Source organism: Acyrthosiphon pisum, chromosome A1, assembly GCF_005508785.2.
Source record: "Acyrthosiphon pisum isolate AL4f chromosome A1, pea_aphid_22Mar2018_4r6ur, whole genome shotgun sequence".
Classification (NCBI taxonomy): Eukaryota; Metazoa; Arthropoda; class Insecta; order Hemiptera; family Aphididae; genus Acyrthosiphon; species Acyrthosiphon pisum.
In genome coordinates, this window is record NC_042494.1 from 42705643 (window position 1) to 42730422 (window position 24780).

At 30.2% G+C, this 24780-nt stretch overlaps 2 protein-coding genes across 2 annotated transcripts; both read left to right on the forward strand.

Annotated features, from left to right (window-relative positions):
• On the forward strand, window positions 1-24780 carry LOC100166220 (uncharacterized). The gene is given in 2 exon segments (NM_001162222.1): window positions 1-185; window positions 24430-24780. Coding segments are annotated over 2 exon segments (342 nt in total). The 5' UTR covers window positions 1-125; the 3' UTR covers window positions 24712-24780.
• Window positions 14001-22579, forward strand: LOC100569394. The gene is made up of 2 exons (XM_003244979.4): window positions 14001-14270; window positions 21760-22579. Exons 1-2 carry the CDS (start codon window positions 14205-14207, stop codon window positions 22387-22389), a joined length of 696 nt encoding a protein of 231 aa, XP_003245027.1. The 5' UTR covers window positions 14001-14204; the 3' UTR covers window positions 22390-22579.

Here is a 24780-nt window from a genome sequence, read left to right on the forward strand (position 1 = left end):
GTAGTATATTCTGCTGCTTCCGAGACGTACCTACATACGTGTGTGTGTTAATAACATTCGACTGCACAACTACAGTTTTGATTTTCTCATCTTATTCGTCTTTAATTTTCAACAATCAAAATATAATGGCAAGGTTCGCGATCAAAGCCCTCGTCGTCACGGCGCTGGTGTGCCTCGTTTTTGACGTGAGTATTTAAAACGAAAACGTATAATAATTTGCGTCCCATATACAATATTTAAATATTATACCATTTTAACGCCATATAATTATTATTATTATTATTATTGGCGTGTACGATAGAATAATGTCTCGGTTAATCGACGAACGAATGCGCCTTTACAATAATGTTTTGTAACAGTTCCACAAACGAATAGATAATATTGAATTATATATGTTTGCTATTTTTCCAATGGTCTTTTTGTACGGTTGAAGACGATCTTTATTGCTATGCACTACGTATAGGTATATTAGAAATATATATAGGTAGGTGCTTTGTGCAAATACGCGAATATACTTAAAATTCTGTATACAATAATATTGAATTCTACATAATTTGACCATAATATTAAATCTTTTTTCGAATTTCATTGAATAATAATATTCTACAATTTATGGCATTATATTTGTGTTTGTTTAACATACATGAAACAATGTTAGACGAACGTCGAGCTACACCATCATCACGTGGATACGCCACCACGTCTATTTATGTGCAAATATTATTGCACGAAGACGATCTCATTATTAATATTGTTGTTTTTTTTTTTTATCGATCGGACTGATTTAATTTTAAGTATTATTTTTACCGATTCTATTATATATGTATACGTTTCGGCTTCAAATCATACAAAAAGCCCATTCTTCGATTTCTACTCGCATGCCTGTGTTAATAATATAAAACGAGGTATACATTACTTTCAAATAAGTACGCAAAAATTATAAAATCATCAACTCACCAACTCACATATTAAATGTACTCACTAAAATATTAACTTATTGAAATAAATAATAATCTATTCTTACATAAATACTAATTTAAGTATTAATTATTATATTAAATGTTAATAATTAACTGTGTTATTAACCTAACTTATATTACACGCACATATTTTTTTCAATTCGTGATACATTTTATATTATAGTATATGAATTAGGCCAAATAAACTTAATCGTATTTATTAGATTGGCACGACCATGATAACTATCAGTATTTTAAATATGACTATATCACACGTTCTTATTCTACTAGATTTATCGTATGTGTTTAAGAAAAAAATTAACAATCGTAATCAGGCAATTATTATTTTTATTCGTTAAACGAATTTATAAGCACTAAATAGAACAGCATTGATCCAAAATGTATTAATTTATGGTTTACATTTTATTACTAAAATGTATATTATAATATTATGGTATGGATTTTATTAACAGTTTACAGTATAAATATACCTACATCCATTAAATAAATCATTACTTTCAACCAATCATGAAATAATTTATAATATATCCATCAATAATTTATTTAAATTTTTTGACCTTGCCATTCGATTTTTCACAATAGAACAATGTTTCAACGAGATGATTTTATAATACATATTTATGACGGCTAATTTTACTTTTTTATTATTCAAAAATTATACTAAACAAAAGTAGGTACCTACCTCAAACACGACCGTTTATGGAAAAAAATAAAATTTCACGAACGGTTTTGTTGACTTTTATACAATATATAAATATGCGATATTTTAGTATTAATTGTACTGCAGGTGTAACAAAACAGCTATAATAGCTAAAATAATATTATAGTTGCAATATTTCTCATAAAAATTAACTGTTAGAGTTGTATAATATTATCACTTCATAGCCTCATACTAGCGCCATACTTGAATACTTCATATATAACGTACAATTACCTAATCGATTGGTAAATTAACATTTCTATAGTTAGAACTTTGAATTCTTAAGAAATCATAAGAAACATTTACAAAAAACAGTTCCACTGTAGAGTGTAGATGTTTATTTTTTTTTTTTATAAAAAAGTAGCATTCTAATTTAGTAGCATAATCTTAATTATTAATTATTACAAATTCGTAAATTAAAGATCTAATATAATACGCACGTCGCCACCTATTGTAGTGCTTAATTTATAACAATAATCTGGCCATTGTACAAAGTATAGGTAGGTACAAATGTACAATGCATGTTTTTATATATTATTTAATTTAAAAAACGTTTGCATGGCAGCAGAATGGACTATTCTATTAAGATTACTTATGTGATGGTATATCAAAAGTAAATTTATCATCGTCTATAAAAAAATTATCATACTATGACACATTTAAATATTTAATAATGCTTAAATAATAATACAGTCACTCATAATATGATTTGTATACATAGGCATATATTATACACCTAAAATTTATTATTATTAACTTTAGTGTGTACATCTGTGTTTCTCGGTATCTCTATACACTGTAATATATACAAATATAACACAGAATATAGGCACAAAAATACATAATAATATCTATTTTGTATGCATGTGACATATTCAATCACTGAATTCCTTGACAAATCAAATAGTTATTAACTGTTAAATGATTTTAAAAATTGTAAACAAATCGCGATTTTTTTTTTAACCTCAATAGTTCTTCCATAATATGCATGTACGTAGGTATATCTACTATGTACCAGCTCATGCGTTGGAATTTTACACTTGCAATTACGAGCATAAATCAAATAAATAGATAATAATACTCGTGTAATATAGAAATCGGATTGGGTGGTTAACGGTTACGGAAATGCTAACAAAAAATTATAAATAATAAAAAAATTTCTATAAGTATACGCATCTATAATCGTGATATTATGTATACATATGATATTATATATGTATAACTCGAGAGTGAGTGGAAGATTGGTCATCCATATAAGAATAATGTTAATTCTCAACGTCTATTTCCCAAATCAGTCAAATGTATAATAATAACCAAGTAAAACGAAAATAATAATACGTCTCCACATAATTTGTATTCGGTATGGCGTTTCGACCAGCAACGATGTCCAATAACGATTTCAACAGCGAAGCGAAACGTTAAAATATTATGTCAGTCGACGGGCGACGACGGTGGCTGCGATTTATCTCAATTCATAATTTTATCATCTGCGAAAAAAAGTCAAAATTTGTCATTCATGAATTATGCATTGAAATAAACGATGTACAGATGCGGCGAGATTTGCAAAATATTTCGATGAGCCGGTATTATAATAATAATACGTGGCGGGTTGGAACGGCGCATAGTAAATAGGTTGGAATTAATTCATTTGCTGCATGTAAAACAAACCGAAAAATCGACGACAACGTAATCGCTGAAATTGTCCGGATATTTTTTTTTCGTACCTATAAATACAATATAATGATAATATTGTAAAAAAACAAAAATATGTTAGCAATTTTAAAATTTCAAATCGAAATTGCTTCGATTTTGCGATCATATAAATACAACGTAGAAGCGTTGCACGAGTACATACTTCTGACTCAAAACTCAAAATGCAGTTAATTTTTTATTAATCAGATTAACGGTACAAAATAACAGATTACAGATCCAATAGGAGCACATTATACACATGCCGAACGATATTTATACAGACAATTTATTTACCTATAATATAACAATATTAACTTATATAGTTATGTGTTTAATGATATAAAATCCACGAGAAATTCCTGAAAGTTAAAATCACGAAATGTTTTAACAGCAAAAACAATAAAAGCTAATCCTTTAGGTAATCCTTTAGTTCATATATTTGAACTTCAAGTTTGTAGACCCTAACATTAAAGATAATAATAATACTACAATTAATAATAGGTACATATAGGAACAATAAAATATGGACAATATCCCTTAATTTTTCTAGTTTGTGCTTATTTTCGTAATTAATAATAAAAATAATACACGTACAACATAATTTATTATAATTAAGTATATTGTATAATTTATTATATAAAAAAATCTACACAATATATTTAATGAAAATTTTTGTTCTTTTGACTTAAATTAATGAATTCCATAATAATTACAAAATCTTAACACATCGCCTAGTATAATGATTTGGATAGTATAAAGTTGCAACACTGATTCAAACCATGAACAACTTCGAATTCGGCAATTGCTCATCCACTTATCTTTTTATATTACACGATTCGAAACCCAAAAGTACAAAATAACATAAAATTACGATTATTCTATTAAGGTGCAATTAACAGTAGTGTCAGTATCTACCTATACACACGTTATTTTCTCTTTTCGTTTTTATTGTTTTCGCTGCTAAAACATTTTACCATTTTTATTTTCACGATTTGACTTTCGCTATTATGTTTTGTGGTTTCGACAGGCACCCAATATAATCATTTTTATTTCTCATATTACATATTTATTTTTTTGTAAATAAAATGTTTCATTGGTGATTAGAGCCTAAATTGGAAATACATTTTAAGGACTCAAATCACTCTCACACCGGAAATACTAAATAACTGTAGTCTTTAAATTCAACTATTATCTGCTGTCGTTCTAGTGGTATAGGTCTAGTGGTTTAGCAGAAAAAATATTTTACTATATTTCATCTTTAGAGATAATAGAAATTGGTAATTAATACTGAGACATTGTTTGGTGGCAAAAGCAAAACATTTACTGAAACCGTTTAAACACAATTAGGTATGTATAGGTATCAAACAAGAAATTATTATCATAATTACATTCCGTAAATCGAATGCAAATTAGCTATTCAAGAGGCAAGAGCCCAACGATTATGTAATACACATTTATGTATCATATAATGTTTGTAAAACAATAACGAATCGATATAGCTAGCTATTATTTTATATGCTTATGTACCCAAGTAAAATAATAATTGATAACAACGCACTAACATTAAACTAATAAAATCACAATATTAATATCATGCGACCAAATAATGAAATAATAATATTATAATATAAAATGCGGCTGGGTTTTGTGTGACTTTTGTAGTATACCATAAAAAACAATGGATGCTAACGCGTTGTATAACACTATTAAAAAAAAAAAATGTTTCTTCGGTATTGGTTCCTTTTTTCGATTATTCGGCACACTCGAATTTAATAAGACGTGTCGAAATGTAATATAGCATATTTAGGTGTGCATGGCGAGGAGAGCGTTATCGTTTAACATATTTACCATGATATTACAATTCAATATAATATTTTATACGTACATTTAAATAATATAATTCAATATGAATATATACGCTCTGGTAGGATTATTAAAATTCGTTCGAACGACAAATTCGAGACATGGCGAGATTTATCGCATATAATATGTAGGTACGCCGAAAAAACTTGACGACCGAAATCCCACGCCCGGTGGCGCGCGATGTACACAAAACCAACAGTTTTGTCGTGCGCCGCTTAATCATGTAATAATATTCATAGTAATGTAGATAAAAGCGACCGTAATAATATTGTTTTATGTATTCAAATTTGCGGTTATTATATTATATCTTGCTAGTGTCTGTAACTCACGTATACGCACAATACACAATTATATTATACCGTGACTACCTATTTGTACGAGCCAAAATATTATACCCGTGTACGGAATTCAAACGAGGGTTGGGGTTTTATTTCCGAATTAAAAAAAACAAAAACCAAAAAAAATCCGTGTGGTTTGTTTTGATTATTTAGTGTAGCCGCGCGGCGGAAACACAGCAACTTCCGATGCTGGATAGTCTACAGGAGGCGGCTAAGGGCAAAATGACTGAGTTCATGAATTCGTTCAAGCAATCCACGGCGGAAACACAACAACCGGGGCTGGGTAGTCTGCAGGAGGTGGCTAAGGGCAAGTTGAACGAGTTCATGAATTCGTTCAAGCCACCCGCGGCGGAAACACAACAACCGGGGCTGGGTAGTCTGCAGGAGGCGGCTAAGGGCAAAGTGACTGAGTTCATGAATTCGTTCAAGCAAACCGCGTCGGAAACATTCAACAAAGTGCAAGGAGCGGTCAATGAGCCGGAAAACACCAAAAAGGTCGAGTCGCAGCTGAACAGTTTCTTCAGCGGCGCGTTCGCTAAACTCAAGAACTCGTTCAGCTCGACCAAGACCAACCCGGATGACCAGGTTAAACAGGAAGCTATCAAAGCGTTTGACGATTACGCGGTGAAACATCCGAAATGAGCCCGACCAGACGACGGCCAGTTATAATATAATATAGACCAACGGAATATGATATGACCGATTTTCATTAACACTGCTTTTAATATAATATTGTATAATATACATTATATACCTGCGATTTAGGTTAGAGATTTTATACTTTTTATTTTCCCATGGGCACCAACTTACGGTACATGGTTGTACAATGATCGCTAAATATATAAGTATATTTCACTGTAAATCGAAAATATTGTCAATAAAATCGGTATCCTGCAGTCTAATTTTTGTTGTTGTTCTATTGTTGTTGTCGCTGTGTTGGTCGTTGTTGTTGTGGTCGTTGATGTTGTTTTCGTATTTACTTCACCGACAACAATATATAATTAATTATAATGTCTAATAAGTGTTATATTAATTACTTAATTAATAAACATACCTACCCGCTGATTAAAGAAATAATGTCTGGCGATATATACCTAACCTACAACGGGAACGGTTACAACTCAGAAACGTATACCACAGAGACAATTTTTCACGCATCTACCAAATAAGGCATATGAATATGTTTTGTAAAAAAATTAGTTTGATTATAACTTATAAGTAAGTTAATTTGATAATATCCACAAATAATCATAGCTGTAAAACAGTATAATTATGATAGGTATAATACGTATAATATTGACTGTAGTGATGGTAAAATCAGACTGCAGATATTTTGTACTCATTTGCGAGTAATTGTTTTCTTTCAAAAATGCCATATAGGTAAGAAGAAAAATGACAATTGCATTTAATATATTCAATTCCGTTAGGAAAGGCATAGAAATAAAAATATAGTTTCCATAACAGTAAGGATGTCGGCAATTTATCATGGAGTAAAAATACAGGCAATTTCTAATTATGTTGCATAGCGGCCACGCCTAGTGATGTAAATTTTCATGAAAACTTTTTTTGGTGAAAATTTATCATATTAATTTCTTATCAAATAAATCTTTTGATATTATATGGTTGTAGTATATTTAATGTTCATAATTATATTTTAAAATACCTATGTACTTTTATTACCATTTACTCATTTTAATATAATGTTGGTATTATTCTAATGAACATAATATAGTAAATTCAAAATACAAATCATTAAATATGTATAATATATACCTATATCAATATATAATATTTAACTCGGTAATAAATGTGCATTTTTATCTTTTATCAAAAATGTTGTATTTTTGCTTTAGTATAAATTATGAGTGTATAATCGTTTGTTACAATTATTGATTTTTCAATTTTTAACTGAGGTAATTTATTGTTTGAGTCACTTCCTCAATTTTACCCAAATTATATTTTTTTTATTATAAGTGTTTTATTTGATTCTGATGTATACTTTTTACAATGTAAATAAATATGAAACACTAATTTTATAAAGTATTTTAAAATTTTATTTTAACTTAAAAATTAATTAATTTAAGAAAAGTACAAAAATAAATAAATGTTCAAAATTTTCAAGCTTACATCTCTAGCCACGCCACAGACCACAGGCCGTACAGCAAAAATACAATTGAACCACTTCAACGTTTAATAACGGCTTAACTGGGAAAACGATCACGCCTCGTACTTTGTAGAATAGTCGGATTTTGATAATTTTATAAACTATTTAAAACAAACTTTTTATTCAGCTAGAATTGGACTTTTTTGTATTAACTTCACAAAATAACGCCCGAAAAATACGTTTCATAATTCTTGAAATTATTTAGACGTTTATTCTAAGTTATAAAAATAGATTTTTTTAAATCGGAATCCATATTGACCTAAATAAAAACTTTATCTGTCAAATAAAAAAAAATATTATCGAAATCTGTCTATTTCGCATTTACACGGGGCATGAGAGCCTTTTCTGTGACCCGCAAGGCAAGTTTTTGTATTAAAAAGTAAAAACTCGTCAGATACACTTAGTAGATCCGATATATTATTAATATAATACTATCAATAACCTGAATATAAGACGTATAACCGTGTATTAATCTTAGCCTAATTATAAATATTTGTTTATGAAATTAAAAATAATAAAGCTCCAAACAAAAGTTTAGCACACTATAGTCATGTAAAAAAAGTGTACACCACCATAAAAAAACAATATACATTCCATATAGCTTTAATCTAAATTATAATTTAAATACATAATTAAATAAAAGTCACCCGGAGAACAATAAAATGTTTATCCCCAAATATTCTAATTTACGCTTATAAATATTTATAGAAAAAAAATCATTTTATAAGAGACAGCATTCATCTACAGTAAAAAAAAGAGTTGCACGTCGACTTGTTCGTTTTGGAATTATAATGAATAATTTAGTGCATTTTAATATTTTATATTGTAATAGAGTGTGCTAATTTGTTTCTTTTAATCAATAATTCTATAACCAAAAAATACAATTCACAAACACATTATACATAGGCTACTGTATAATCGTGTATTAGTGAATTTCACTATTTCCTACCCAACTCAACTTATACGTTTATCGTAATACATAAAACGAATACCGGAAAACTGTTTGACATGCTAAAGAAAAAAAATGTGATATTGCATAAAAATGTTTATAGTATTTCATGTCTTGAATCTTGATGTATCAACGATAACCATAGGTAGGTAATACATAATAATAATTACTTTTAATAGTCCACTAAAACACTATATACGAGCAACTCAATATAGGTGCGTAAATCATGCGTACCGCTATAGATGAATTCGTATTTTCTTTGTCTGAATATAATTAATACTTTAACAATATTACAATAATATTATAATATGTATTTTACATTTTTACCTCATTATACATATGTGAATTACACATAATATTATATAGTACGATCTATAATAACGCGAATGCGAGTAAACAACATTGCTAAATTATATTATACAATATTATAAAATTAAGTATAGTTAGGTATAAGTATAGCCACTAGCTAGTAGGTTAGGTTAACGAGTTTTCAATTTAAGACGTCGTATAATGTTCTAAGTTCTTACTATATATAGTACTATATTACTACTATATAGATATAGAACCGGTGAAAAGTCTGGAACAGTATATAATATGTGTACTGGCCGTGAATGCCATGCAACTACAGCTGCAGCGGATGATGAAACATTGGCGATTTTCAGTTTTCACACACGTACGGGTTTTTATAGCCGTTGAGATTCAACACGTAAATGGAGCTCAAACATATAATATTATAATAACACTATAGAAAACCTTCACTGCAACTATCGCACGTCATACACATCATCTTGCGTCTTGCAGTAGCCACTAGCCACATCGATTAGTTAATCTGACTTCATCACAGTAATATTATGTTCTTATAATTTAGTTTATTTTCTCTTCTACGTACCTATAATTACCTATATTATAACACTGTTTATTACAACTGCAGCTACAGTCTATATATGTGTGTGCAGTGGCGTATTTAAGTTTTTGTCATGGGGGGGATATGATTTTATCCAGTATCCCCGCCTTTAAAGTTAGAGGCCTTATTGCCTTACGTTAGGACTCCGAAAACTTTTTCATATTATATATACAGCCTATGGGGGGGTGGGGGGGATTGATTCCCTTGATCCCTCTGCATAAATACATCTCTGTGTGTGTCTGGGTTATAAATTATAATTAATATAGTAATAGGTACGCGTTTATACACTTTACACTTTAGACTTTAGAATTTTTTCGATCTCAGACGTACAATTTATGCCTCACTTAAAAATACATGTCAGTCTTTCATTAATTAATTCATCAATAGACCATAATTAAAGCGGTGGCCATATATAATCTTCTAAATCGCATTGATATTTTTTCAACTTGCAATAAATAATAATATGTTATTCTAACAATAAAAATGAATAAATTAAAACCAGTTTACAATCATATGAAGACATTAAAATATACAAACATTAAAAAAAAATAATAAATAATATATATATACACATATTATATCGTTTTCTCAGACCCTTAATTTTGTAAAAATACTTAGCCACCTCCGGATTCGTACTCCTCGCGAAAAAAAACCCGGTGAAATGATAATATGTAACAATATTAATATGCGCGTGACCCTGTGCACCACTGCAGATATGTGGGCCGTGGGAGTGTTATACCTACCTGTTTAAGAATATATTCAATAACAATAACAATAATGATTTATGTGTACAACGAGCACCACGTTTGTCACATCAGTGTTATCTATATAATATTATGATCAGTGTATCTATGAGGTTGATTTGTTGTTTTGTGTGCAGTTGGCCGCGTCCGATGAGAATCATCAACAACACGGACAGGACGTGCACCAGCACGCGACGGCCGACAAGGACGCACCGGAGACGACTACATCGTCCAGCTCGTTCAAGGACAAGTTCAAGGGTTTCGTGGCCAGCGTCAAGGAGGGAGCGTCGGACACACTGGACACCCTGAACGAGAAACGCAAGGAGGCGTATGCTGGCACCAAGAAGATTGTGAACGGCGTCATCGACAAAGTCAAATCGTTCAACAAAGGCAGCTCCGAGGAGGACGTACCCAGAACTCCAGAATCTTCGTCGTCGGAAGAGCACGTCAAGGACGCCGCCAACAAGGCCAAGGACGCTGCCAACAAGGCCAAGGACGCTGTCGTCGACAAGACCCAGGACTTCATGAAATCCGAAAAGCTCAATTGATGATCCGTTTGTGACATATCTCCGATCACACTATTTATACATTATAATTATACCTATATTATATCATACAATAATCATATTTCATTTTTCACGCATTAAACAGTGAGCTTCCTTATAAGCATCCGAGACAATGTTTTGTCCGTCGACGCCGTCATGAACGCGTGTCACAATATAATTAGACATTTATAGACAGTTAAGACACGTCTTAGACGGATGTGTTTACATTGATCATCTTGTAAACGTGTAACACGCGTTCTGCGGTGAGCCGTTTTCCATTTTTACTTACATTATAATACATCTCCAATACATTTAAAAGTATTATCTGTAAGCACGATAAGTGTAAGCCGACGATATTAATACTGTTAATATTGTCAATATCATTAATATTAATATTACTCTCTATTTATAGACTTAAACTATTACTATTATATGCATATTCGTTAAATTTAATACAATATTGCATTATTTTTTCAACAAAATATATTGACGTATTTATTTCTATTTAAAATCCAAGAGTGGTTAATTTATAATTCAACTCATACCTTTTTTTTTAAGTGAACCGTTTACAGTAAACAGTATAGATACATCAATACATGACATGGACGAAAACGAGTTAATAATAATAAAATATAATTAATATGTACGAAATAGATGTTATGTCCTACAAATGTGTACAATCGACTAAATTTACCTAATGTATCATTCATTTTGTATTACCTATTACGTAGTCATAATATTAAAAGCCATACAAGAAACAATAGAAAGTTTAAAATCCTGTTTAAAACCCTACAACTAGTTAGACTTTCAATATCCACAAATTTGAAGTGCGTATATATTTTCATTATATCGATGTCCATACGTTTTATTTCAATCATTTGGTTTATATATTTTTATGTAGTCATTATACTTCGATTTTGTTCACACAATTTAAACGCCAAATTTATTGATTTTAATTATGCTGTTTATATAACACGTAAAATAAAATAAATAATAATTATTGAATCAAGAAGAGTCTCGTTAATCTAAACACGATATTCCCACAATCAATCTTGCCTTCAAATTTGTTTTCGTTAATAATTATAATAAAGTACATTCATTGTTGCCGATCTATATTTCATGCCCTAGGAAAAAAATACTAGATGACCTACCTGCTTGAAACTAATTTTTGTAGCCTGCAATACTATTATTAATTATTATAGGTACTATATATTATTATATACCATCATTTTTAAATATTATAATTTATAATCATGTTAAAATACCACAAATCGCTTATGACCACTCACCGACCTACCCTCTGATTGAAAAAAAAAAAAATTGGTGAATTTACCCCAGTTGGTATACCTGACAATTCAATGCGACATTAATTTGGTAGAACCAAACGCTATAAATCGGTTATTTTTGAAAAATTTCTAGATAATGCTATATTGCTATTACTATTATGTAATTAAAAATATTATTTACGCGTGTATGAAAGCTTTTATTTATGAATTCCGATAATTCGATTATACACGTCTACACTCCGATTCTACACTATATATATTGTGTCGCATTATTGTAACTCTGCTGTAAAATTAAATTAATGGATATTAATATGAAACATAATATGAATTCTCTATTTCCTAAAAATGTATGTTAAAGAAAAACTATATAAATATATATATATTTGTCAAAAATATTTAGTTTTTAGCAAAAGCCATCGATAATTATAATTTAATACGTCCTATGTCAACCTAAACTGTCAACACGCACTAAAAATTTCACTTTTAACTGTTGAGAATAATGCTGTATACATAATACAATATTTACGAATGAGGTCAACGAACATATTCAAAGAATACAACGTGCACAGTGCATTCGAACAATATTATAGAACAATAATATTACACATAAATAAAACAATAAAATAATTTTTAAACTGCAGTTATTTGATTCAAATATGAATTTGCTCCAATAATGTAAATTATTGCAAATAAGAAATTTCTTAACAGTGCCTAGAAGTATCCATCACATTCACTTGGCGTGTAAATAATTATTTTCATGTTTAAAGTTCAAACTCTATAATCACACCTGCCAAGTTCGGTACCACTTTACGAATTTATTGTTAAAAACATAATAGTGATACAAAATATGTCATACATAATATTATGTACCTACATACCTAATTATACATAAACAATAATTATTACTATAAGCAGGTTAGAAACAATAATTCAATTATTGCCAAATAGTACACCCGAGGTACGTGTAAATTATATTATTATATTTTACCTATAGAGTATAGGTACGTCCTATGCATATTATATTATACCTAAACATTGCGTATTCGTGTGTGCAGTTATATTTAAATCTTTAGTAACATGATTTTATACTATTGTTTTTCACTTTAAATAATATAGCTGATAGCTGATCCCGTGCACTTCGTTTCCCGGCAACCAATAATTATTATTATAATAGCTTCAAAACCTATGGCAACCATTTAAAAACAAAAATTTCCATCGGAAATCTCAAAATTCCTGTTTGAGCCCCTCCCGGGGTTGGTTCTCTCCCTTTTTAAATTAGCCTATCTTCTGCTCAGAGGTATAATCTTTCTATATATATATATATAAATATCTGATCCCGTTCACTTCGTTGCCCATTAAAATTGCCAACTCTATATGAATAATAATTCTACACATCACCATGGCAACCATTATATACAAAACATTTTATCGGAAATTTCAAAATAATATATAATTGGTTGCCATGGTAATACGGAGACACACACCGATGAAAATCTCAAAATAATATATAATTGGTTGCCATGGTAATATGGACATACACACTGACACACATACATTCATTTTTATATATATAGATTACCAATATGAAAAAAAAATCCTGATCAGAGTGCAATAATCATAATTATTTCTACACATTTTCCACAAATCGCAATACTATTACGTATATCACGTACCATACCAGCAATGATTATAGTTCATACAATTAATAATAATATGGTACCAGCCACTGTTGAAATCGCCGTACAAACAACAAAACAATTGGATATTGTTTAACAAACAACATGATATACATAATATAATATAGTGATAAATCGTTTTTTTTTTTTTGTCTTTTATCTAATCCCGTTTGATAGTCGAATGACGATAGCTGCGTAAAGCAATATTTATATAATATTATAACGAAATCCATCTAATACCGTACGCGGTCAGCAAACGATCTATTTAGTATTCAGTCGACAAACACGCCGGTTGATAGGTAACGTAAATGAAATAATATTTGATTCAATTTTTACACCCGTCCTCAGAAGAAGAAAAAAAACTATGATCGTTTCCCGTCGTTTGCTGAGTGGTTTCCTGGTGATCGCCTTAACCATGTCCGTCCTACACGTAAGCGCAACTATACAAATTACAATACAATATATAACACCTATTGTGTTATACACACTATTTATATTATACATATTATTATTTTTCTGACTTTTCTCTTTCGACGGTTTTTATCTGTGATGGAATATTATTATTATTTATTACGAACTCATTAAATATTTTATGGTGGAAAGATGCAAACGAATTAAAATCATTTGTATGTATACCTACGCGAAATTCTACATAATACAACCATTAAATTTATTTCTCAGAATTCCAATATGAATAACAATGTTGCATAATTTATGGCATTATATTTGTGTTCATTTACAGCAATGTCTTATATGAGATTATGACCGTCGATTTATGCTGTATACGAAATTTCACGTTTGTGAGTTTCATCTTAACTATATAGGTACCAACGAACTATAACGATACTGTATAATATGTTAATATTGGTCCTATAATATTTTGGCGATGTATCACAAAAACGGTCAAATGAATAATTATATATTTATACATTTCGTTTTTAACGGTTTTACATTCGTCATATAAGACCAGATAAAGTAAATCTATCTCGAAGAGTCCGCTAATAAAATCTTATGAAATCTATATGAAAATGTTTTCTCACCTAGGTACCTAGGTATTCGTAAAAATCGAGATAAACATCAAATTAATTTTGAACGGTTGAAATAAACATCAACAAAACATATTTAGGTAAGCAAGGTGTCGAAAATCAATTTTTGAATGCTCTACATTATTATTTATATTGATCTAAAATTAACTTTGGCTGCATAGACCATTAGTTCTGTATACGATTGTGTTTAGCTTAAACTTTCAAATTTAATGTCAACCATTTTATTAGCATTCCTAGAGCATCTCCTGTTTGGCTATTAATTTACATTAAAAGTATATTATGATTAGAAAAGTTTATGACAGAATGACAGAACTCATATAGGTACTTGTGACTTCTGGGTTAATAATTTAATATTAATCCAAGCTTGCAGTGTATGTACAACAACTCGAACATAGTATATCAATATTTATGATTTTCTTGCAAATATTCTTAGGTATAGCTAATAAGAAAAATGTCCAACATAATACATTTTAACAATATATATGTTGTATAGTATAATATTATAATGTATACCATTTACAATAGGTATAATTTTAGGTATATATTATAAGTCCATTTTTTGTCAACTATATAACCTATAGACACCTACAGACAACACATTGATGAATAGTCATGCATATGAAATATGACCGTCGTCGTTAAATAGTGAAACATAGAGACATAACATATAGGTACAATGTACATACACGACTAACATATTCGCTTTTTATGAACGTACCTATATAATATTTCATAGTTTAATAATAATTGGACACTTGTAACTCTAATTACCTATGTGCATGAAAATATAATTTATCTTATAATATTGTGTAATATTGTAATATTATTATATCGTGAGATAACGCAGAAATTTGTATTGCACTTTAAACAAAAACAAAATTCCTAGTGCGCCTCACGTTAACTGTAATGAACTACGCCCTTGATAAGTACGCTACCTATATATAAACAACGTCTAACTAAATATATACATAACCTGCTAATATTCACATTTATGTATCAAGACTTGTGAAAACCCAAATAATATAGTTACAAAAGCAAATAAATAAACACGTCTGTACCTATTTAGTTTTTATTTTTTTATCTTAAAATTCAGGAAAAGCCTGAAATTAAACTTCTAGCACACCTACCTATACATTCACTATACCTATTTAATTTTATTGTGTTTTAATTTAAAATCATCCATTGTCTTATGTGGAAAGTATAATTATTATAATTTACAACACACGAAGTGATGTTGGTAAACAAACGCACAACTCACAATAAAACATGTAAAATATATTATTCAAGAAAGTCCTAATAACTTGCTATACTAACTCACTTTTATATAAGTTAATTACTATAAAATAATATATTATTATCATATTACAAATCGTACAAACCTAGGCGCACTATTACTTACTTTAAACAAAGGGATAAGTGTATAACACATTATCATTAATTTTTTCCGTTCAATTATTTATTTGAGAACATTCTTGAAAAATATTAGCTGTAAATGTTTAGAACTACTATATAATAATACTCCACAAATTTTAAACTTTCGAAATCGTTAACTAAGTATTTCCTCAAGATTTAACTTAAAATTGTTTTAGAATTAAGGTAATAAAATTAAACTGTATACTTATAAACGATCTTCAAAAGTTTAATAATTTCTTAGACAGAAGTTTTCATGATTCATGATTTCTAAAATTACTTTTTAACCGAAGCTAATTTTACTTATCTACGAATTACTAAGTTTTAACACATATCAGTAGGTCAACAGTGATAACTTCACAATAAAACGAATAACGATAATTCTTAATAAACTATATAGGTAATAATATTACGTAATAACCAAGTACAAACTACGAGCAACTGCGTCGTGCTGTATTCTCTAAGCTCGAATTCGTCGTCAACTACACCGTGTGTGCCTCCATAATTATAGAACTATGCCGCGATAGTAATCGAGCAAAACCATTTTAATCTATACGTTTCCGAAGGTTTGATACTATACTATTAAATAACTTTCGGCATTTGGAACTTTTTAAAATGTCGTATTCCTAGAAATGTTTTTTTCAAACTTCCCTCATACTCCCATCTGATCGTCGAGTTCGGCTGGTGGCGCTGGTCAATGTACAAGATATACATCTATATATTGTACTTTATCCAACATAATATTCTACTTGTATAGTTGTATTCAACATATTATTTTATGGCAGGGATGTGATTATATCGGTTGTTTAGTGGTAGATACGCGTATAGTTTAGGACCGAGGTTTTTAGTCCAGTCGACGAGGGAGGTTTTAAAGGGAGCCTCCGCTCCGGAGTTTTCGTGGAGTGCGATTCACACGACGTTATGATGACGTTATAATATTATATTGTTCGCAGCAAGTGGAAAGTACGGAGGCAGTTGTGCAACGACCTTCGCTGGTACAGAATTTACTGCAGCAAGCATTGGCCATCGGAAAACGGACGGTAGATTTGTTTTTCAAACCGGGGCTGATAATACCGAAAAACCTTTTGGCGAGCACGAGGAAGATTAGACTCAACACTATGTTGAACGGCTCCAGGAGGAGAAACCTAGCTAGAATGTGTCTGATGAGGAAACGAATGAACGCCTTGGGAAGAAGGCCCAAAACACTGCACTGACGTCTGGCGGATTATACTCAATATTCATTCATCAACAGTATTACCAATATAGTATTATATATTATCATATTGCGATGACTAATGACTCTCGTGATGTATTGCTTTAAATGTATAAACGGAACCATATTATTTGTTCGGGTTGAGTTAATGTTTGCAATACAATTCACAATGTTCCTTTGTATGTGATGGACCTTGATCTAATAATCAATATTTTGTAGTGTGTATCGTATGATGTATTACGCACAAATGTTTATGTTTATATTAGATATATGTATTTAAATTATTGTTTGTTTTAAAAAACACCATTACACGGAAACGTGATTCATCTAAATATTGTATTTTAAGTTTATTTTTATTATTATTAACTGTTAAGGTTTCAAAAATGATGGTTATTACAGCCTATTTAAAAAAAAAAATTTGTTTAATGTATAATACCTTCAATTTTGATTTTTGAATTAATTGCACATGTACAATAAAAGATAATCTGCACGGCAAACACTCGACAATATTATTGAAACTTACGTTTCACGAGAACAATATTTTTTCGTCAAACACGAACACGCAAAGGACTGTATTATTGTCGATTTAATATACGATTGTTTGAAACCAAAATGTTAAATTATCACGAAATTGTATTGCCGTATTGTTAAGCTAGAACATGCAAGAAGAAAAATAATAATATCATAACTTCAAATTACTTTATTATTCATGTAATATTCCTTATTTATACAAGTAGAATCACCGTGCATAATATAGCTATAGTTTGTGCCAAGTGTGCAGTCGCTGTCGCTTATAATATTCCGGATGAAACAATATTTTACTATTTTTTTTTTTTTATGTATATTTTTTATTCGAATTTTATTGTGCGTTATACTTATCAAAAATTACAATACAACGTACCTACACTTTTTAAATACTTCTGGTTTAGACATGGATTGTAGGTTGGTTATGTACAACCTTCTTAATAATATATTTAGCAGTTGCTTCTAATCGTGCGTACTATCCAGGGACCCAGGCGTCGCAGGGGCGGCATTGATTAAAATCGATGTAAAGGTGTTGGCAGGTATATTGGCATTTTCGGAATATTGTCAACGATGATAATTATTAGGTATAATACAACTTTGAAACGATTTCGCATCGTGAAAATCGCAAAGTGAAAACATCGTGACGGCAAGAAGGTTATCACTTATCATATTTTGCGAGCTTAAAATATGTGCAATAGCGCATAACAACTGAATAAGTAGTTTACATTCAATTAAGGACAATCATATTCGAAATAACGATGACAAACAAATCAGTTTAGGTACGGACAGAATTCATGTTCTTTTGCGGTCATTTAACTCTCTGTTCGACAATTGAACTAATCAATATAATTGTTGGCCATCATCACTTACCGCGTCGTGCGAAGATAAAATACAATACATTGTTGAAATTAAATAACAAAAGTAAAAAAACGTTTGTATCATTTGAGAATTACGTTTGAAAATATTATTGACTAAAAAATAAGAATATTACTAGCCATATTTCTATAGTATCGAATTAGGTACGACGTATTTGTTATGATTATGATGTAATTAATTGATATGAAACAAAATTATTATAGTAATGATTTATAAGTTACTTATTCGATACGATTTAGCACATGTTAATAATTGCTAATATACTATGCAATATCACAGATATATAAAATAAACTTGATTGCTAATTGTGATACAACGTCTGTGTAATATTGATTGAAGCTATTGGTCACCGTTTTAATTGAGGTCCATGTTCGTTATCACTCATGTTTATAAGGTATAACATAAAATGATTTGTATTTAAAAATTATTATTTTTTTAAATTTATTTATTATCGACATTAAGTAAGTGTAATAAGACCCCATCGGCCTCTTTTTAAATAACGGATGGTAACTTCACATCGTATTATAGTTAGCAATCTAGTTTATTCTATATTATATCTGTTTGCAATACCCAAAATATGTTTAGATTTTTTGTTTATGGATTTATAAAAAGTAAAAACTGTGAAATATTAAAGTCAATATACAATACGAATTAGGTACTATTAATTGGCATTTTAATGTTTCTGATGGATTCATGAAAATATTTTTAACCACAAATATTACTAGTTGGTCAAGGCTTTTTTTATAGCTATTGCTTAAACGAAATGTTACAAATTGGAATATAAAAATACCATTGACGTTAACCACCATTTATTGGCTATTAATTTCTATCAAGGTTGTAAATATGTAAAAAGTATCTGAGAACAGTGCCTCGACAAAATCTATCATCGATAGAATTTATTTATCTTCTTTAGATATTTAAAGCGTCTGTCATGAGAAGTGTAACAGAAATGTGCGTGAATCGGCGTGAACATATTATTATATTTGAAAGTCTATTAATTTTAATGAAATGTATATTAAGATTTAAGTACAATAATATCAGTTATTATTTATTAATTATCACTAGTTATTAAAATAATAAGTTATTGGCACCGTGGACTAATTATTTTTTCGGGACTGAGGGAGGGGGCCTCCGGTTAGGCATTGAAAATTAGTAGTTTATCATATTTATTTCACCTAAAATATAGGTATAATACGCAGATATATTGAATAAGTCGTAACTATAACCTCGTTTGTAAAATATGCTTATATAAATTAGATTTAAAAAAAAGGAAAAATAGGTAACCGCTCTGCTGCACAGTACTCGAGTGTACTTCGTCATTGGGTAAATCATTACTAAGTATATATTTATATTGCTGTATTGTAGTAATTTATTTTACTATTAGTAGGTTGAATTAATTTTTGACGAAAACATTGCATTTCAAGACATCATTGTGTGTGTGTAGTTTAATAAAATATTCAAGTACCTACCTGCGAATAATATTTTTAAATTACAGAAAAAAAATACTGAAATTGTTATTCTTTGTTTAAGTATCTTATTTCTTCCAAATGTTAACTTAAAATGCCTATAAAAAAACTGTACTAATATATATTTTAGATTTTTTTATTCCAGTAAGAAAAAATTAAACGGGACCTTGTATTAAATTTTCAAGATATAGAAAATTGAATACTTTGTACATTTTTAACCACAAAATTATTTGCAGATATTCGTGAATTTTACAATACATTTTTATAAAAAAAAATCTTGCCTATCTATATTTAATATTTTAAATAGCTATAATACAAATTTACCAGAAACCTCGTATTAAATTTTTGAGTTTTTGGACTCAGTGAATTTTTATCGACATTTATAGAAAAAAAACTATGATGTGTAAAAAATTATAATATTAAAATTGAATGAAAATTTCAAGTACCTAACTACGGAAATTTGTTTTTGAGTTGTACTGAAAAAACAAAATCGATTTTTTTGAATACCTGCTGGTTTTGAGTATACATTTCTATTTTCAAAAAAACATTTTTCCCTGTTATTTTCAAAAGTAGGTACTTGGAATTTTTTACTTTTGATCCTCCTAAAATACCAATTAGATCCAGTTTTCTACTAGAAACCACCCCTTAAGTTGACTTAAAATGTAACAGTCACATATGGTGATGACAGACGGAAAAAAATATACATCATGTAAAATCAATACATTCATTGCTTCGCTCAGAGTCTAACAATGTAGGTAATTTTCCTGTTAAGCAATTTGCACGAATGCCACGAACTCTATACCAATAATTGTAATGTGTTGAACACTTTGATCTAATCCAATTATTAAGTATCCAAGAACGCTGCATTTTTTAAGGTCACTTTAAAAACAATATCAAAAAATATTTGATCCTAAAATCCTAAAATTGTAATTTATCATTTGCACGGAAATGGTTCGCACAGCCGACCAAATATTGGCGGAACGAGCTATAGTGTATACATCATGGCACATAGTACTCAAAAGTATCGACTAGGTCCGATTAAAAATGTATTTCTTATTTATTAATTACCAACACTCAGAGTTGAATATTGAAGCATTATTGTTGTACAACTCCAAAAGGTTAAGACAGGTACAAAAAAACACACGCACACACACATTGTAAAACCGATAGATTCATCGCTTCGGTTATATCTGAAATAAAAATTTCAATGTTAAGATTTGAATGTGCCATATTTGAATATTATAAACATATTATCGAGATGATAAAAATAAAAATGTCTAATAAATAATGATAACGCGCCATTTTATGGGGCCTCCTAATTATTTTTCGCACCGGGGCCCACAAAGCGTAGTTGTGGCACTACTGTTATGGTTTTTTCCTTAGAACGCGACGGCCGCATCCGCAAGCGGAAACGATGGCGAAGACGATGGCGGCGGCGGTGGTACAGGCGGCGGCAGTATCGTTGACGGTGGTGAGGGCGTAACGCCGTCACCGTCACTGATGGACCGAGTGTCGGGCGTAGTGGACAGCGTCAAGATGCAGGCGTCCGAGACGCTTGACGGGGCGGGAGCCGCGGCCGGAAACGCGGCGTCCGTGCTCAGTCGGCTCCAGCCGAGCGTGACCAAGCCGATGTCGGAAATCGGCAGCGGCGGCGGCGGTATGCGCATTACTGAGAAGAAACTGCCATCAGGCGACAACGCACTGGGGCGGCTGCAGGAGACTAAGGGGCGCACCGTGGCCGCGGCCAAGAAGGTGATGGACGAGACCATACACAAGCTGCAGTCGACCGTGAGTGACATACGGCGCACGATCAGCGGCGATGACCGGGACGACGTCGGCGGTGACCGGAGGATCAGCAACGCGATGGACAGCCTGCTCCGGGCCGTCGGCACGGAGGGCAAGGCGATGTTTGAATACGCGTCCGACGTCATCAACGAGACGGCCGACCGTGCCAAGGCGGCTGTCGACAAGGCCCAGCAACAACAAAAGCCGGTGCGACGGCCGAACCAATAATTATCATAAAAATATTATTATATTAATTATTTCGCGTTACATGACACTGTTTGCGAGTATACGTCATAATACTATAAAAATTATTTTATACCAATAAGACATTGTCCGTTTACTAATAATTGTACGTTTAGTAATTAATCATTATTAATAATAATTTACTGTTTTGCAATATATTTGTATAATAACATTATTTCTATGAATATTTGTGACTTAGCTTTGCATTCCTATAGCATGGCCGTACATGTAATATTCTTGTAATATTTCTTAGAATCTTAGGTAATTTATCATTCAGACGCGGCTTGTGACGATAATAACAATTCGTCTCGTAATATAATATGAATGGAATTAAATTAAAAAGTACGTACCAAATCGTATCCACATATGATACAGGGGCTGTTAAAAAATTCACCAATCGCAGGTGCATATCGATATATAATAATATTACTTGTTGGTATATAATAATATTACCTATTGGTACATCATATTTTATTATGCACGCATAACCGCGGTTCAATTCAAAGCAACGCGATGGATTATCCACCACAATAAATGAATTGTACAACTATTTTGATCAAATGCACATTTTATAATTTACCTTTACCTATGTAAGCATAGAAACAATGTGTTAATTTTTTTTTTAGAGTTTTTGCAGGTTACCATAATGTTTTATGAATTACGAGAAACATTGTTTAAATGTTCAGTCCTTAGTTAAAAAAAATGACTATTTTATACATGAAAAATTGTTGTGAAAATTAAACTTTAAACGCTATTCAAAAATCATGCTTGCGTAGGTATACATGTATACTTAATACTTTTAAAATACTAATTAAATAACTTATCACGAATCTTGTATTACATTTTTAAGATGTTTGGCACGGCAAAACATTTAAATTGATACTTATAAAAAAAATGTCTATAAATAGCTGAATAATATTATATGTTTTTAATTTACACCATGTAATGACGTTTATAGAAAAAACTACTATACATTTTTGATAAAAATTTCAAGTACACGCTTTTGTTATTCGGTTTTGAATTACAACAAAATAAAAAAATCGTATCAAAAAATTCGAACTTCAAACGCTCATAAAAAATCAGTTTGACATTTCAGTAGGTATACTTTTTTTTTATTATTACAGAAAAAAGATACTAAGGTATGTGGAATCTTGTTTTAAATTTTCAAATCTTAGATATAAAAATCAAAATTTTATGAATTTTAACATTTGAAACAGTGAATTTATAATTTTAGCTTTTGGTTTTTGGAGGCCCCCTAGATTGGAGGCTTGTGTGCATTTCACACCTTGCATACCCAATATTCGCGGCACTATTAGTTACTGTCTTGTAAGATGGTGACAACACATGTGAGTGAGACGTCCTCTAAATAAATTCATACTCGTTGTCCGTTAGTATATAATATAATTAATAATACATCTACGTTGTAAATACCATTATTTAAGTGTAGACGTATTTAATTATAAACATGATGACTAGATAGGTACTAGATAATACACCATGGCAAGTATAATAGAATATTAAAATCTGTTTTGATATATGATAAATTAAAAATCTTAAAATCATTCGACTTCAATCATGATTTTTAGCAGTGTTACGATATAATATTGAGTGTTTAATATTAATTTAATAATAATTTTAATACATTATTTCTGACGACCAAAATGAGATTGGGAGATTTACATTACGTTCACTATATGGTTATAAATTATAAATTACTTTCTCGGAGTAAGGGGAGGAGATATTGGTAAATTACGACACAGCAACAAATATAAAATCCCTAAATAATCAAATAATTATAGTAATTTTTTTGGTATTTAATTAGTAGATAATTTTTTATAAATAATTAAAATGAGTATTATATTATATAGGTAATACTATTATCAACAATTAATAGATAATAATAACTTATATACGGGTCTCAATGATAAACGGATCGTTATAAATTTGTAAAATAAAATATTTTACTATGCATTATATTATAAGTTGTTGTTTCTAACGTGTACACATTATTCGTTTATATTTCAGTGTGCTGTTTGCCAAAAATTAGAAACATTTCGAGTTATGAAACAACATTTAGAAGATCTAATGGCAGGTAAAACAAACGTCATGCTTGACGATCATTCAAACTTTAAGACCAAGATCCAAAGTCCGATCAATGATTGGAATAAGGAAGCCACTGACGCTATCCAACATGGTACAAATGTATTAATAGACTCGTTTCGGTTGACCGATGAAGCTATTCAAAAGTCCACTGATAGTGTTAAATCTGACATCGAAAATGATAAGAAAACTAAAAAAGTAACGTGAATGGTTTGATTATTGCATTGAATAAATTCATGTTTTACTTTTTTTTTTAATAAAATATAATATACCTAA

Bases quoted from the DNA above. Each gene is read 5' to 3' on its own strand.
- LOC100569394 (XM_003244979.4), top strand. From the start codon at position 14,205: ATGATCGTTTCCCGTCGTTTGCTGAGTGGTTTCCTGGTGATCGCCTTA. The intron at 14,271-21,759 runs GTAAGCGCAACT...TTTTTTCCTTAG, and splicing joins TAACCATGTCCGTCCTACAC to AACGCGACGGCCGCATCCGC.